Genomic DNA, 16,536 nt, shown 5'->3' with positions numbered 1-16,536 from the left:
CTCTGGGCGCAGCAGGAGGAGGAGCAGACAGAGAACCGAGGGAGGGAGGCAGGGAGCGACTGTGTCCGGGTGGCGTTTTATTGTTCGCGTGCTCCGGTGGGTGGGTGGGTGGGTGCGAGCGAGTTGCTCTGCGCGCGCGCGCGCGACGAAGCCGCCGCCGCCGCCGCCGCCGCCTGCCCTTCTCCCACCGCCGGCTCTGGGCTCTTAGGTTGGATGTAGCTGCCGGGGAAGAGACGCCTCTTGGGAGCGCCCGCTCTTTCTTCCCGATGGTGTGAATCCGCTTCAGAGCGACCTTCGCGCGAACTGAGATTGAAAAGGAACTATTTTTAAAGCGATAAAGAAATCGCGGTAGCCGTACGTCGCCCAATCTCTTCTTCCACCGAAACGCTAAGCAGCGCAGAGCCCTCCACCGCCCTCCTTCATCTCCTCCATCTCTCCATTGAAGAAGAGTTTTACCCCGGACTGAAGAAAGCAAGGAACGGAAGGGCGGAGAGAGGAAAGAGAGGTTTCGGAGAGGCAGAGGGAGAGAGAGAGGGAGATTAAGAGGGTGGCGCTTTGCATTCTCACCGTGGCGTGCTGAGTGCCTGGCTCTTTATTTATATAGTTAAGAAAAAATAACAAAAAGGAAAAATGGCGAATGACTCTCCTGCAAAAAGTCTGGGAGATATAGACCTTTCCTCTTTGCGGGTGAGTGTGACTTGGGGCGGGGGGGGGGGCTGCTCGCAGACGACCCTTCGCCGTCTTGTCTCCCTCCCGCTATCCACACAAAGCGGGCGACGTCTTCCCTGGCGTGGCTTTTGTTGTTCGGAGCTGGGTTGGGGCGGAGGGGGGAGGAAAGGGAGGGCGAGAGGAAGACTTGGGGTTGTAGGTTGCGGGGGGTGGGAGAAGAGCCCTCTATAATAGAGGGCGGTTGCTACACCCCAAAAGAGGCCCTTTGCTGGTTGGCTCGTTGGCTTCCCATTTTGTGCCCTGGCAGAAGCGAGGGGAAGATGAGTTGAGTCTTGGGTTCCTTTCCTTTGTTTGCATGCATTGGCATGTGCTTAGAAAAACAGGGTGAAACAGCTGCGCTGCTAAACGATCCACTCCAGAGAGTGCGTTTTGGGGATCCAGTAGTAATTGCCTAAACCTAACATCCATGTCTTCTTTTTCCTCCCTCTCTCTGTCTTTCTCCCAACCATCCTTTCATTTTCCTCACCTTTATTGTATAGGATCCTGCTGGGATTTTTGAGCTGGTGGAAGTGGTTGGAAATGGCACATATGGGCAAGTTTATAAGGTTTGTGTTCAGATTTTTTTTTCTCTTTAAAAAACTAACATTTTATGCACATTTTCCCCCTCCACACTAGCCATAATGTTGGGCCGTCCCTTTGTGAACAAAAGTTAATGGAAATAAATTTCCTGTGGCTTTGTGACAGGGGCTATCAGCACACTGACCTGTCCTTTTTTCAAGGGACCCATTGAGTTCATAAGTTCATAAGACACCTACTCTTGCTGGCCCTATGCTACAAACCAAAACTCTTTTTATCTTTTATTTTCTCATTTAGTATATCACTGTCTGTGCACTGGGCTGATAGTGGGGTAAAGACATTGGGGATGTTCCTGTCATTATCAAAAATGATCAAATAGCTTTGCTTTTGAAAAAGAACTATTGGCTTTCTTTGTTATGAATTTGTCAAGGTGTGTGGAAACGGGCATGGTATTGTCTTCAGTGTTATCTCTGTAGGAGGGTGTGGATGAAAAGGGTGGGGTGAAAGTGGGCAAAAAGAGTAGGAAAGGTTATTCTCTGCCTGGAAAGCAGAAAATCAAAATTCCTGGAACAACCTGTTTGACAACTAGATGAAATGGAGGGGGGGGGGAATAAGACACATACACATATATACATGGAAATGGGTAAGATAAGTTGCTGTGAAATTCTTTTCAAGAGGTACCCCCTTTAGAGTAGGTAAAGGAAACAAATACTGCAATATCATGGGCTGTGTAATGTTTAGTCACCTATGTGACTAAGTTTTCCAACGTACATTGGTATGGGAGTGAAATATCAGCCAGGGTTTGTTTATATAAGAGGCTAACATGAATTTGAGGAAGTAACAAAATGTATTTCTTGTGCTGTGTTGCAAATCTGATGGTTCATCAGTCATCAATTTCCATCCTCTGTGTATACAGCAGAATAGATGCATGACTGTGTACATGTAGTGTCTGACATAGAAATAGCCTTGTAGACCATCTTCATGTCTGATTATTATTTGTTATTGTTGTGTGCATTGATATACTATTTGCAGTTGTAAAAATATTGCCATGACATGAATTGTTTTGGCCTTGCTTTAGATAAAAGGAGCTAGGCCTATGCAGTAGTCGAATGAATCAATGTAAGTCTGAGTTGATTTACAGGTGACCTTTTGAGACCTGTTTCTGATACCCATTTCATAATTATTTTTCTGCATTGTTATTGCTTGTGAAGGTTACATCATCTTGGGTGTGTCCTCTTTTGCCTCCCCTCCCCCAGAATGGAGTTCAGTTGTGAGAATGTATACTTCGCTGTCAATTAATTCAAATCCATGCCATAGACATCATTTAATCGTATAATACTGTAAGCTAATTAGTGCACTTCCTGGGTGGATTGAAGATTTATTGAAATACTTTGATTTGAGTCACAAAGTTTTCTAGGGAATGGAAGTAGTACCCAAGCATTGCTAGACCCAATATGAACCACCTGCATAAATGTCTGTCTACCTTGAGAAAGGACAGTTACGTAGTGTAGCATAATTCCTCTGATAGGCAATTCTGTTTGGGTAATATATACACGTGGGATCAGAATGATTTGATCCTCTCTTATTACATGCACCATTTTTTGCAATGAAAATATTAAGGCTATGCTTTTTTGAAGAAGCAGCGATTGATTGATTGATTGATTGATTGATTGATTGGGATTTTTCTTATATATCCATGGTTTGCACCTGGATCCAAAATTGTGTGCCTTGTGTTAGCCATGGTATATTTACCCATGGTGAGTAGGCTTCAGTTTTGAGCCATAAACTATGGTTTACAAATGTCAGTGGCTTTATTCACACATTATGTTAAGTTGAAAACAGTCAAACCATTGTATAGCTTAGTGTAATGTATGGAATACCCAGGCAGGGGGTATTCAGATTTGAGAGCAGACTCGCAGCTAAGTAGCAGTAAAACTACTTCAATATGAGATTGTGTATGTTTTCTCCTTTATAAACAACCTGGGTCAGAAGTATCCCTTGATAATTTATTTTAAAGTAATCAAATTAGACCAGCGGATTAAATGGATTAATTCAGTTTGGCATTGGCCAGGTAGTGCTGTTTTCAGTGTGTACCTGGCTTTAAACCACATCATAGTTCTTATGCTGCTGATAATCTCAATTATGACATATTTGTTTTAGCATAAAAATGTCACTTGCTCTGAAAATGGGGCATAGCGGAACAGTTGCTTGATTAAGCTTTTAGTCTTAATTTCTTCCTTGCAAATTGCTCTAGTCTAAGATACGGAACAAGTAGGGTAAATCATACTATGTGGGTATAGTTAAGATTTAATTTTCTTTCTCTTTCATGGGTATTTTTCTAAAAAGATTGGCAACAAAGCTATATAATAAACCTTAGCAGTAAATGTTATTAATCCAGGCTGTATGAAATGTTCAAACCAAGCAGAAATTAAGTTGATACATTGTGCTAAACTCTGGTTTGTTAAATCATGATTTATTATTTGGCTTTGGCTTGACATGCTTTGTGACCCCATAGGTGGCTGAGCTTATGCAGTATAAACCATGGTTTTTAAACCATAGTGTTTGCTTCACATAGTATATTGGTCGAAGACAACCAAGTCACTTTATAGCTTAATGCAGTGTGTTAGTGTGACTGTTTACAAATTTTAGGGGGAAAATGTGTTTACCAGGCTGGGCAATTTAGATGTATGGACCTCAGTTCCCAGAATTCCCCAGCCAGCATGGCCATTACTAATAATTCCAGCAGTTGAGGTCCACACACCTCAAAGTTGCCATGGTTGGGAGCCACTTATTTAATGCATACATTCCCTCTTGTCCTTGGGTACAAGGACGAGAATCCTATGTTCTTCCAAAGGTTGAACTTCAACTCCAGGCTTCCCCAGCTACCAAGGCTAATAGTGAAGGCTGCTGAGGGCAAGGAGAGAAATTTATATAACATTTGCTAGATCTGCTATGAAGTGATGGGGTAACTCTCCAAAACAGATTTGGTAGTTGCAAGAATTCCAGTTGTGCTATTAGAAGTCCATTCACATAATACTGAATGTAGCCTGTAGTGTTTAACAAAATGAAGAAGGATGGCTACTCTGAAGTGTAAATAATAGATTGGCTTGTTGTTGTTCCAAGAGTGCTTGGGCTAAGTAGAAAGAACAAAGAGTCTCGTAGTTTTTTTACTTTTAAAGCTAATTTTTTTCCACTAAGTTGAGTTTGCGTGTCTTGAGTTTAGGTAAAAATCATAGTTTTGAGCCCTTTGTGGAGGTTTTGTTTTGAGGTTTAAGTGATGTAAATGGTAAGAAGTTAGCTGCTATGTGTATAAGATAAAACATGTTTTCTGAAAAGCAGGGTAGTATTAGAATAGGGAAAGAGTAGCCCTCTCACTGAGCTGAGGTCAACTGATTTTCAGCTAAATGGCATGTACAGACTTGCTCACCAGTGTTCGTTTTCTTATTGCAGAATAAGGAGCAGCAACATTATGTATGCATTTTCCAATGAATTGTGTGTCTTGGCTGTTCTTTGAGAGGCAACAGAACAAAATAAATGTGAAGCCTCAAAATAAATTAATTATGCTCAGGGCATGCTTAAGCGTCTGAATTAAGGTGGATGATTTGGATTTAGCAGAAAGATTGTCTGCAGGGTTTTTTTTTAGCTGCTTCTATTATGTGTTGCAATAAAATTAAATAGAAACTGGATCACCAACTTGGAGAAAAAGCTTGTGAAAAATGAGTGCCAATTCAGCAATTCTTTATCATACATCTTAAGCAAAATCCTGTACTTTTAAAAGGCGTAGATTATTGATGGTGTTAAAGTTTATTGCTTTATCATTCTTGTGGTTTATTTAAACCTTTACCTAAGATCGATTAATAAATAGTATCGATATCTCTGAAGTGGTGAACTTCGTTAGTTTTACTTCTGGTTGCTAATCTGAGAGATAGGATTTTATCCATGGTAGCTGCATGTGTGTATTGAACCAGAGAGTTGGGGCTGGTGATATTTTACAAGGATATTTTGCAAAAATAGCAGTGACATTCAACTTGCTGTTTGCTTTGCTACAGATATGTAGCAAATTATATTTTTCATAGAGAATATGTATAGTATATATATTACTATGGTTGGAAATCTTTATTTTGGTTTATTAGCCTTGTATCCTGTGGAATTGGGTTTTTAAGTGAGTGTTGTTTGGAGGAACTAGTTTGCCAATGATGGTCTGTAAAAGACAACTGAAGAAAGGCTATAACTGATGACTTTCCTCCTTTAAAGCACCGAAATAAAAGTGAGGCACTGGAAAAACAAGAGTCCTTCCCCAACAGCTGCTGTAAATATTTCACATGTCTGTTCAAAGACCCCAGCACAAGCTAATGATTAGGAAATAACAGGCAATATTAGGCTTGAATACCACAGGAAATGTGCCTTTATAATTGGGAGTGGACTCATGCTGCTGCTCTCTAGAACCCTTGTGAGACAATCTGCAGTGCAGGCTTCTTTTATTCATATTTCAGCATTCCAAGGGCACATATAAATTATGCATGTTGCCCTGCACTTCTGGAAAAGGATCTCATGGGGGAATCAGTTGTATGTGAAAATACTTTGAACAACTTGAGATATTATACTTTTTACTTTTACTTTTTACTTCAGTAAAGTCTTTATCATTAGGCAGTTGCTCCTATACAGGTAGTCCCCTGGTTAAGAATGCCCAGTTTAAGGATGACCCATAGTTAAGAGCCTATTATAGCAAAATTTGAGTTAAATACACAACGATTTGAGTCAAATACACAATGGTTCGAGTTCGTTACACAATACTACTTATACAGTATTATACAATACTATTCTGGCTTACGTACAAGTTCGACTTAAGGACAGACCTTGGAACGGAGCTCTTTCTTAAGCTGGGGGCTACCTGTATTCCTCTGCTGCTCTAGGATAAGAATTCTGTCTACAGCTCTCCTCTGTTCCTCTTTTCCCCAACTATGGTATGCAAATGCTCTCCTTTCTAAATAATATTTCATGCATGTGATGAAGTGACTAGTCCACAAAAGCTTCTTCTCTAATAAAATGGTTAATCTTAAAGACACCACAGAACTCCTTGTTTTTTGTTACAGCATACTAACGTGGCTAGCCACACTTGAAATTATTAGGAATTATTTCTTCATCACTTGCATGTACATGATTCTGAAGTTACAATGTCTGTGTTGAATATTGATTCTTCTGTTCCCAAAAGGTATTAGATTATTGATTTTTTTAAAAAATAGAGCTGGCTAGTAGATATATTCACCCTCGACATAATAATAGAGAAACATATTTCTTTTGGAGTAAATAGTTTAGTGTAGGTAACAGGAAAGAACATTGCAGGCTAGCAAATATTTTTCCCCTTTAAGAAGCTTTCCCCAATCTGGTACCATTTTGATGTATTGGCACTGTAGTTCCTAGTATTTGCCACCAAAAATGGTACTAAAAGCATATGGTAGAATTGAAAATACCTGTGGCATGGTTGGGTAGTTGTCCAACTTATGTGAATTTTTCAGAGGATTGTAAGCAAAAGCTTCAATTGGAGTATTTCCTACCCACTTTCTATGTTCTTCAGCACTTAGAACATCAGGGAACATAGGTTAGATGTTGCATAAATGAGTGCTGTACTCCTAGCCTTGTAGTAGGAAAGCTATGTTAGTCTATTATGGGGAAAAAATCAGAAATCTGGTAGCATCCTTTCCAACTAACAAATTTTATTAAAAGGGATATGCTTTTGTGAGATGCTGTTCACTTCATCAGATGAATAGAGTGGCTTAGACGCTTTAAGCTAGTGTTTCTAGCTTGTATCTTAAATATGTGTAAGTAAAATGCATGTATCTCCTAGTTGATGAGATGCAGGCAGTTTTCTATGGACCTAGCCTGGTAGAATTGCATGATCATACTAAGGATAAAACTGGTATTTGGTTCTGTTTCTGGCATTCTGCCCCATAGTATTGCCCTTACTGTTAGCGACCAATGGTTATGATTAACTGCTAAACTGTATATCAGAATATATCAATTGGTATTATTTAAATTATTGGTAAGATCTAGGGTGCCTATGAAATTAGGAATTCAAAGATGAGTTTTAGAGAAAATTTGTGCAACATTCTGAATTAATATGACCTAGGGAAAATGTTTGGTGACAGAATGGGATGAGTGAGTACAGAAAAAATGAACAAGGCTTTTAGAGATCCAATATGAATTAATACGGTGACAGAGAAAGGTCTGATAGAAAAATGTTTGTTTCAAATACATATATTAAGCCTGAATACCATTTATTTATTATTTGAAAAAAATTAATCAAAAAGCATGATTGATATGACTGTCTAAAATGAATGAGAAAATTGGTGAAGGATAGAATGATGATGAAAGGTTTTGAACATGGAGAAACCATTATTTGGTGTTGTCGAGTGGGTCTTGGGGACAAATGGAAATGGTGGAAAAGGAAAGAACTGAATATAATGAAGTAAAAGAGGAGTTGCAGGAAGAAAAAGTACAAGTCCTATGTTAAAAAGAAGGTAGATTAAGGTCCAAACAGAATTTAAAAAGTAAATATTAAGAAAGATGATATGGAAATTATTTGGAACCAATGAAAAGAATTAAAAGAAACAAAAACAATGCAGAACAGTTTTGATGGAAATGAAAATTTGTTTTGAAACCTAGTCAAAAGGGCTAAACAAGGAACCTTCAGTAGATTGAATGTAATTAAAAATAAAAGTGATGAAATGAATTAGGTTGAAAGTAAAATGAGGGAGTGTTGGAAGAAGTATTTTAGAGATTTCTATGAAAATGATAGTGATATGGTGAAAAGTGGCATTGAAATAAGGGGTATAAATGTTTATAAGAAAAAAATAGAAGTACAGGAAACACTAAATGCAATGATAATATTGAAAAGTAATAAGGCAGCAAGTATAGATGGCAATGGTGGAGAAATGTTAAAATTTGAATGTACTTTGCTTATGGAATGTCTGTGTGACTTGTTTAATGTATGAGTGAAGACTGCATTTTCCCCAGTGATTGGAAGAATACCATTAATGTCCCCCAATAATGAATGCCAAAAGTACAGGAGGTGTAGCTTGTTAAGTGTGTCTGGAAGGATGTTTAGCAGAATTTTGACTGAAAGGCTATGAAAGGTGACAATGAAGAACATTTAGTAAGTGCACTGCTGCTTTATGCAAGGCAAAGAACGTGTAGGCCTGATTTTTGCTCTTTAGCCTGTAATTAAGAAACACGTGAGTGTGAGAAAGTTTATTGAATTTAGCTTGATTTAGAGAAAGTGTATGTTAAAATGAACAGCCTTGAATTATTGCATGAATTAGGAGATGAAGTTTGGTGGCTACATGAGATAAGAATGGCATATGATGGAGATAAGGCATACATGAGAATAAACAATAGTTTGGCATTCAGTAGGATTAAGACAAGGATGGATGATGTTCCCCTAGCTCAGTGTTTTTCAAAATTGGCAACTTTAAGTTGTGTGGACTTCAACTCCCAGAATTCCGTGTTCAGCCTCTAATCCAGTATTTCTCAATTGTGGCAATTTTAAGATGTGTAGACTTCAAGTCCCAGATTTCCTAGCCAGCAGACTGGCTGGGGAATTCTGGGAGTTGAAGTCCACACATCTTAAGGTTGCCACAATTGAGAAATACTGCCCTAGTTGTTTAAAATATTTGTGGATTTGTGGTGATATTAGAGGTGGGGAGTTGTTGGGGATGTGAATATTTGTGTATTTTTACATGGAAACCCTAATTATTTGAAATCTTAGATTTCCTAATGCAGTCACTAGTATGGACCTAAAATTAATGTATCAAAGTCTAAGCTAGTTGCAATTGACAAGGAAAATTGAATGCCTACAAGTTATACATAAATAGTGAGAAACTAGAGCAAGTGCATGAGCTTTGTCACCCACAGTTGGTAAATAACTATAGCATCAACAGGTCTATCCTTTCCACAGTATTAAGGAATTCCAGTTTATTTTTTCTTAAAGAATTTCTTTCAAACCCTTGTCTTACATAGTTAAGAGAAAAACTGGACCACAGTTACACCAAAACAAAAGTAATGGCCTTCAGCAAAAGCACATACATTTTATATACCTAAGTATTGTGTGCTGTATGAAAGTGTATCACTTAATGCAGTATGCCTCTTAGGGTGTTTTATACTTTTGTGCTTCTCCATATGACAGTGATATAGCACAAGAATACTGCTTTAATACTGTATTTAATACTGTATGTAGGGTGTAAAGAATTTCTGGTCGAAGACCAGAAATAAATCAAGAACCCATAGATGACTTTCTGTATCTTGGTATACAGAAAAATGGATGGAGAAATTTTAAAACACGCTGTTACAAAGATAGTGGCTAGTATGTGGTCAGTTAAGAAGAATGAATGTTTATTGAAAGAAGCCCAAATGGGTATGTGGTTACTTTATTACATGTCAGGAGAAACATAAAAATAAGTTCAATGCAGTTTAGAATGGAATACTTAAGAAATGTGTGTGCTAAAATAAGAGATAGGGTCAAAGAGATATGGGTGCTAAATGAATTAAATACAAAAATGAGCGACCAATGCATTGAGGTGGTTGGGTTATACAGAGTGAATGAATGAATGAAAAGCAATAGCTATTTGAAGAAAGAACAAAGGGGTTGAAAAGAAGGGAAGGAGAGAAAATGTTAGGGTTGGTTGGAGTTAGGGAGAATCTGAAAAAGAGAAAAATGAAAAGTTTAAAGAACAAAGGGCAATGGAGATGGGCAAAAGGGCTTCATAAGTGTGGGTATTCTTTCTGTACCTGTGGGCAGTTCCTTGAAGGAGCTCTGTCTCTTCCTGGAGTGTGCACATGAGATCAGATAGATGTTCATTGGAGAGTAGGGTCATTATGGAATAGTGACAGAGAATGGTTGTTAGCAAATGTGTCTAAAGTTGATGTACAGAGGATTCTTGTTATTCATGGTAGTTAACATTCTATAAGGTTGTGAACACTGAGTTAGTGAATACCGAAACCTCAGCTGGGAATGTGCACACTGGGTGACTCAAATTTTTCGCTGCTCTGACTGTCCATGAATGACTGTGAAAGCTCTGCAATGATTGATTTTGTGGTTACAAATACATTTTAGCAAGTAAATTTGCAAATTTGGAATCTGCAAATAATGAGAATCAACTGTATATCCAAACGAGGTCATACAAATCCACTTATAGTATTGAAAATCTGCTGTTGTCTTAGAGGAAACTATATTGTGGAAAGTATACTTGGTGTTTGTCTTAGAACAAAGAAACGTTAGTGATTGCTTTTGCTTTAAAAATAGTTATAGACCCATGTGTTGTAACATTTCAGAGGAAGCCAGTAAAGAATCCAGTACATCTATGGAAGAGATGTAAAACACATAATTTTAAGTAGGAAAAATATTTAGAACACTTAATAGTGTTCTATAGTGATATAAGACTAAGTTCACACCTTGCGTAAAGCTTCATTTATGAATAAACAGTCATTAAGTGGGCTCACACATTAAACGTTAACCATTAAATCATTTGTAAACTATTAAACCACGTTTACAAATCACAGTGCCTGAATTCAAACACATTAAACCCAACTATATTCTTTAGTTTGATGCTTGAATCCAGCCTAATTTTTTTTTGCTTTTTTTTCTTTGTCGTATATCTTGTATCAATTGTCTCTTAGTAAAAACAGCAACAACAAAAACCCAAAGACTGTCCTGCCATTTGGATAAATAGCTGTTATCCAAAGAACACTACCAATATTATATTATTTTGCAGTTTTTTCCCCCCAGTGTGACTGTTTCTGGTTTTTTTGTTTTTGTTTTTAGTAAAACAACTGTGCATCCGTCATTAATGGAACAAAAGTACAATTTTTTAAAATAAGTCTTTTCAGTTTAGAGACTCCAGATTCAAGAATTGATCCAACTCTACAACTAACTCAGAAAAAAAAACTTGATCTGGTATATTCTCTCTGCTGAAGTGCTTTGGCTTTCAAACAGTATGGGCAATTAAGCAGTCAGTGTCAGCTGCGCTTGGAAATGTTGTAAAGTGTTGTTCATCACTGTTTGATCATGTGTTAAGAACGGTATGTGGAGATCTCTGGTATAGGTGACCATTCCACAGATGTTATTATAATATACAATACCAAATTAGGAATTCTGCTTTGAGATTAGTGCTCTGTGATACGCTGAATAAAGGAGAATTGCACAGTTCACACATCCATGTTTGTAGACAAGGAATGCTAGAAAATTACCTATTATAGTTCCCTAGCAGAATGGGGTGTTTTATAGAGTTAATTTCTCTTGGAAAAAATTAGCCATCATTATATTATGCCGAGAATTGTTTTTTAAGTATGATGTTAGTTTCTCAAACGTTGTCTGGCCTTCATTCTGGGAATGTCTAGATGAATGGTTTCTTATGCTAGGATTCAGCTTATTTTGCAAATACACTTCTATGAACAACAACAAAAAAGCATCTTAAGGGCCTCTGTATTACCATTAAATATTATTACAATTAATACACGGTGCAGCGACGCCAAAAACTTTATGCAGTGTTACAATGCCTTAAGGAGCTTGAGGTATAGCTAGCCTTGGTTGATCTCTCAAAAGCTAAATAGAGATCAACCTGAGTAGAACTTGGACTGATACCACTAGAAAATCCCGCCGCTGTAGGCTAGACTGGGAAGTCGAACAAGCATTCGGGAAGAAAGCACTGAAAACTCTTTTTCACGTTGTTGCCAAGATACTTACATGGATGTGCCCATGAAATCATCTGATGTCAAGCCTGACTTGGGGGGACTTTGCCTTAACCAAAGACGTTTACATGGGCACACCTTTCATTGTTTAAGTGGTTCATGGAATTTAAACAAGGCTAAGACATTTTAAATTATGCATGTCAGAACAAGAAGCCCTAAAATCTCCAGTAAGGCTGAAGATATATTTTAAGTAAGCCAAGCCTGCAGGGTATATGGAGTGACCCTATATTCCCCGTAAAACTACATAGATGTGACTTTGTAGTCACCACAAGCTTGACTCGAGGGCATTTTTACATCACTATCATGAGAAAGACAGTTCTGCCAGGCCAAATAAATGTTATGTAAAAGGCTTCTAAAGTTATAGTATGGTATTGTTCACTAAAATAGTGATGTTAAGGAATTTGAGTAATTTATCTACCATGAAATAAAGAACATTAATGAAACAGATCATCCTCATTCTCAGAAGAAATGAAAATAAATTGATTGTGGGCTTTTTATATATAGATGTAAAGGGTAATTAAGTAAAGCTGAAAATGATATTAGCTTTGTCAATTCCTATATTTTACTTAAAAAGTAAAATATAGGAGTTGGACAACTTTAGCGTTTTGCTAGATTTAGTAAAAGGCTTTTAAAATAACAGCACGTGGTAATTTGTACCTTGTAACTCCTAAGAAACAACTAGAACCCTGGTGCTCTCTGGAAGTGTTAGAACTTGCCTACAATTTAACTATAATATCTAGTAATGGGACCATAGCTACCTTCTGCCAATTCTGAATCCAATGTTAGATTGCTTCCTATGTTACTTGGGAGATATTTGCAACTTATTTGTGAATTTTTTGAGTCCTTCAATCAGTCCTTGCAAAATCCATAAATCCATTTGGTTGTGGATGTCATAAGGCAGGCATGGCACTCTGTTTCTTCTAGTGAAGCAACATATTGCAGAGAAAAATTGGGCAGTTATATATAAGAACTGGAAGAAGTTAACTAAGATCTTTCAATCCTGCTGAACTTTTAAAAATTTATTTTATTCTGTTTGATTAGAAGAAGACAATAACTACATTTGTGAGTGACTGGAAACCCTTTATGGACTTTTTGCTGAAAATGGAAAAAAAATGAACTTGTGATTTATGGGCTTGGTAATTAGAAAGGGTAGAATATGGAAAGAAGGGAGCCATGATATAACCTTAGAAAGAGAGAATAAAATATAAATTCATTTATAACTGCTTTAAAGAAGATTGGATGGCACTTCTTTATACTTTTTCTTTTTTTTTCTTTCTTTTCCTTTTTTTCTTTCTCTTCTTTAATTTATTCTATTTACTTATCACTTTTCTTTTTCTTTTCTTTCTTTTTTCTTTAAATTTGTATTGTTTTTACTTTGCAAAAAACTTCTTCAATAAAAAGTAATTAAAAAAATAAAATTCCTTTTATTCAGTGTATACGGCTGCCCATGGTGGCTCTGGGCAGCTGACACAGTTAAAAAACAAACGACAATGAAAATAAAATTTAACAGTCAAGATTAAAAAAAAACCCAGTTGAATTACGATTAGAATAACCATCTGGGCTCTAACTCACAATCCAATCCTCAAACTCAATAATACTTTCTGTTGACAACTTTGCTATTCGTGAAATGCCTGATAGTTGCTTAATTTTCTAGTGGAATATTCCATTTCTTACAATTAATTCTGTATAATGGTGCTTTTATTTTTTATATTTCCTGCTTTTAATTTTTATATATTACTGCTTGAGTATAAGAATCTTGTGTAAATATTTTCATTTTTTTTTTAATTTGAAATTTTATAATGCTAGTCATGGGAGTCTTTCAGGATAAACTGCTCAGAGAGCTAGATAAAAACTTTTGAAGTGTTTTATGTATTTGGTTTTCAGGGCCAACTTCACCTAATGTTTGTGAAATGAACCATAGGCCGAGATCAACATATGTCAGCTTATAGTAAATATTCACACTTTTTTTCCTTTATCCCACTTTGTTTTTAGGGTTATTAACAGATTAAAGGGATTTTCACTGATTGATAGAATTTTAAAGCACTGATTCGCTATAATTACCAGCCTGTTGCAAAACTTCAGTTGGGGTAACCTTTCTGAATCCTTGGCTCTTCTTCCAGATGAGGCAGTTAAACAGCCTAGAATCCTGTTTGTGGATTTATTGAGTCTGTGGCTGCTGCTGTTCAGAACAAGCCAGACTTTCTTCTTATGACTGTCCATTTGTTAAAATGACGAAACTATATATGTCCTGGTTTGTACAAAAAGCTTATCTACCCCTCTCAGGAAGGAATCATCTTGAATTTAGTCAATCCTCCTGGTGGCCCATGCTAAGTAGGAGTAAATACACTTGATACTTAAGTGATACTTAAGTCTCACATACTTCCTTCTTTGTGAAAAAAACTGGAATTCTGTAGAATTTCTATTGTAGCATAAAGCTAAGCCAGTCTGGGTATGTAGCACTTTGGCTGTATAGCTTATTTATCTCTTGCATCCTTACAAATGAGCTAATATATGTGTGTACAATGAATGATTTATTCGTATACTAACTTCAAAATAATTTAGGAATATTTCTGCCTGAAACGTATGTAGAGATGCACCAGCTAATAATGGAAATAACGGCTTTGATTTTAAAGGGTGGACACGTTATTGTTGTAGTAATCTTAGCAAATCCCTTGAGAAGATATTATGATGATGCAATGGATCTCCCATAATATATCTTCAGGAATACAAAGCTTAATTGCAGTTCTTTGCAATTCTCTAAAGACAGTTATAATGCTGTATTTTTTTTCTTTTTACCGTATAGTTCCTTAATGTTGAGACTGAAGGAGCATTGAAATCTCTGCTCATTCATTTTTAGCAGGGTTTTTCTCTGTATTGAATAAGATTTAATAGTACAGAGCAGACCATTTTAACATTTATCTGAGACATTTTCTTCCTTCCTGTACTTAAGAAAAAAATGACAATGTTTAAGTAATTTGAAAAAATAGGTCTTCAAAGAATGTTTCCATGAGTCTAATAGGTGGTTAAAACTTATTTTACATAATTGGAAGAACAGAATTGTTTTTCTTCAAATTACTGAAGTGTAAGTAGATACCTGTGCTAATATATAATGTAGAACTAAATCTACCATTTGGTTGAAAAACATTAATTTAATTATTTTATCTGACTTTGAATCTGCAGTTCTATGCACAATTACAATTAGGGTTGCTTTTTATGACCCTGTGTAGAGACTTAGTGCAAATGTCTTTCCAGGTCAATTTTTGGTTGTAAATATTATTTTCTGAATTTTAGTAAGACCACCATTTTCAATACAACAAATTTCAATATAACTACTGTAAATAATTTGCTTCTGCTTTATGACATTGTATATTATTTCTCTCCTGATTTTTAAAATAATGACTTTCTTATAAACATTGATTTTATAGGACAATACCTTCTTTAAGTTTTTTGAAAATAATTTTTTATTAAAAGAAGATTTGACAAAAATTTTTAAAACTACAGAAACATAGAGGAAGAAATAGAAAAAGAAAAAGACTATAATAGCATAAAAGAAAAAGTGAAGAATAACAAAAAAGAAAGAAAAAGAAAGATATCTAAAGAAGCGACTTCTGATCTTCTTTGTAGCAGTTACAAACTTAGTATAGACAGTCTTCTATTTTTGAACAAGTTACGTTCCAAGAGGTTGTTCATAAATTAATTTTGTTTGTAAGTCCAACCAAGTATAAAAAACATGCACAATACAGTTCTTACCTTACATGAGTGGTGGGTGTGTTGTAATACCTGAGATCAGCAAACAGAAAGGACAGGGTAATGCCCAAAATGGCATATGCCCAGCCTCCCAGCATGCGACGCTGCTGCAAGCATACATATGTGGTACACTGTAAACTAACCCTTTCCTGTCTTCTTCCACCTTCCGGGACCTTCTAGGTTGGAGTTTGGATAGGTTTGTTCATATTGGTGAAAGTTCATAACTCGAAAATTCGTAAGTAGAGGACTTATTGTAATTACCATCTCCACCCTCCCATACTGCATAGTTCCCTTCTCCCCATAAACAAACCTTTTTAATCAATAAATCCCAAAATCAGTACATTTTTATCCATTTTCAGCAAAATGTCTATAAAGGATTTCCACTATTTTATAGAAGTATTTGTAGTTCCTTCCTTGATCAATGTCAATGTAGCCACTTCTGCAAACTCAGCCATCTTCACAAACCATTCCTCCATTATTGGTGTTTCTGTAGTCATCCATCTTTGTGCATATAATAGCCTCACTGCATTTAACTTCTGTGTTTCACAATCTCATCTACATAGGCTAAGTTTTATAAAAATTATTTTATGTTATTATTCTGTCAGTTACATTCTATAGCAGCAATACCTCTTTAAATTACAAGAAGTGTCAAAACAAACCAGGCTAGCCATGGGTTTTAAACACTGGTTTGGCTTTGAAGAGAACTTTGCTAAGTCTTTTGTTGTGGAAAATCTGTCAAATGGTGTGTTTTTTTATACTGCTTTCCTGATATATATTTTTTGTTTGACTTTAAAAATTGGT

At 36.4% G+C, this 16,536-nt stretch overlaps 1 protein-coding gene across 7 annotated transcripts in view; it reads left to right on the top strand.

Annotated features, from left to right (window-relative positions):
• The first annotated feature begins 170 nt into the window (after nt 1-170).
• Nucleotides 171-16,536, top strand: part of MAP4K4 (mitogen-activated protein kinase kinase kinase kinase 4) — a 149,009-nt gene continuing 132,643 nt past the window's right edge. For 3 of the 7 annotated variants that reach the window (XM_088136608.1, XM_088136603.1, XM_088136601.1), the window contains exons 1-2: nt 172-687; nt 1,209-1,274. In XM_088136608.1, coding sequence (XP_087992734.1) covers nt 631-687; nt 1,209-1,274 — 123 coding nt within the window. In that variant the 5' untranslated portion in view covers nt 172-630. Of the gene's footprint in view, nt 688-1,208; nt 1,275-16,536 lie in introns of all 7 variants that reach the window. The other 4 variants (XM_088136604.1, XM_088136605.1, XM_088136606.1 and 1 more) reach the window with 4 other exon arrangements.

Source organism: Python bivittatus, unplaced genomic scaffold (assembly GCF_059951505.1).
Source record: "Python bivittatus isolate LINGU-HERP-01145 unplaced genomic scaffold, Pbiv_v1 ctg000060_np1212, whole genome shotgun sequence".
Lineage (NCBI taxonomy): Eukaryota > Metazoa > Chordata > Lepidosauria > Squamata > Pythonidae > Python > Python bivittatus.
Note: the sequence above shows the minus strand (reverse complement) of the source record. Positions and strands in the feature narration are given on the sequence as shown.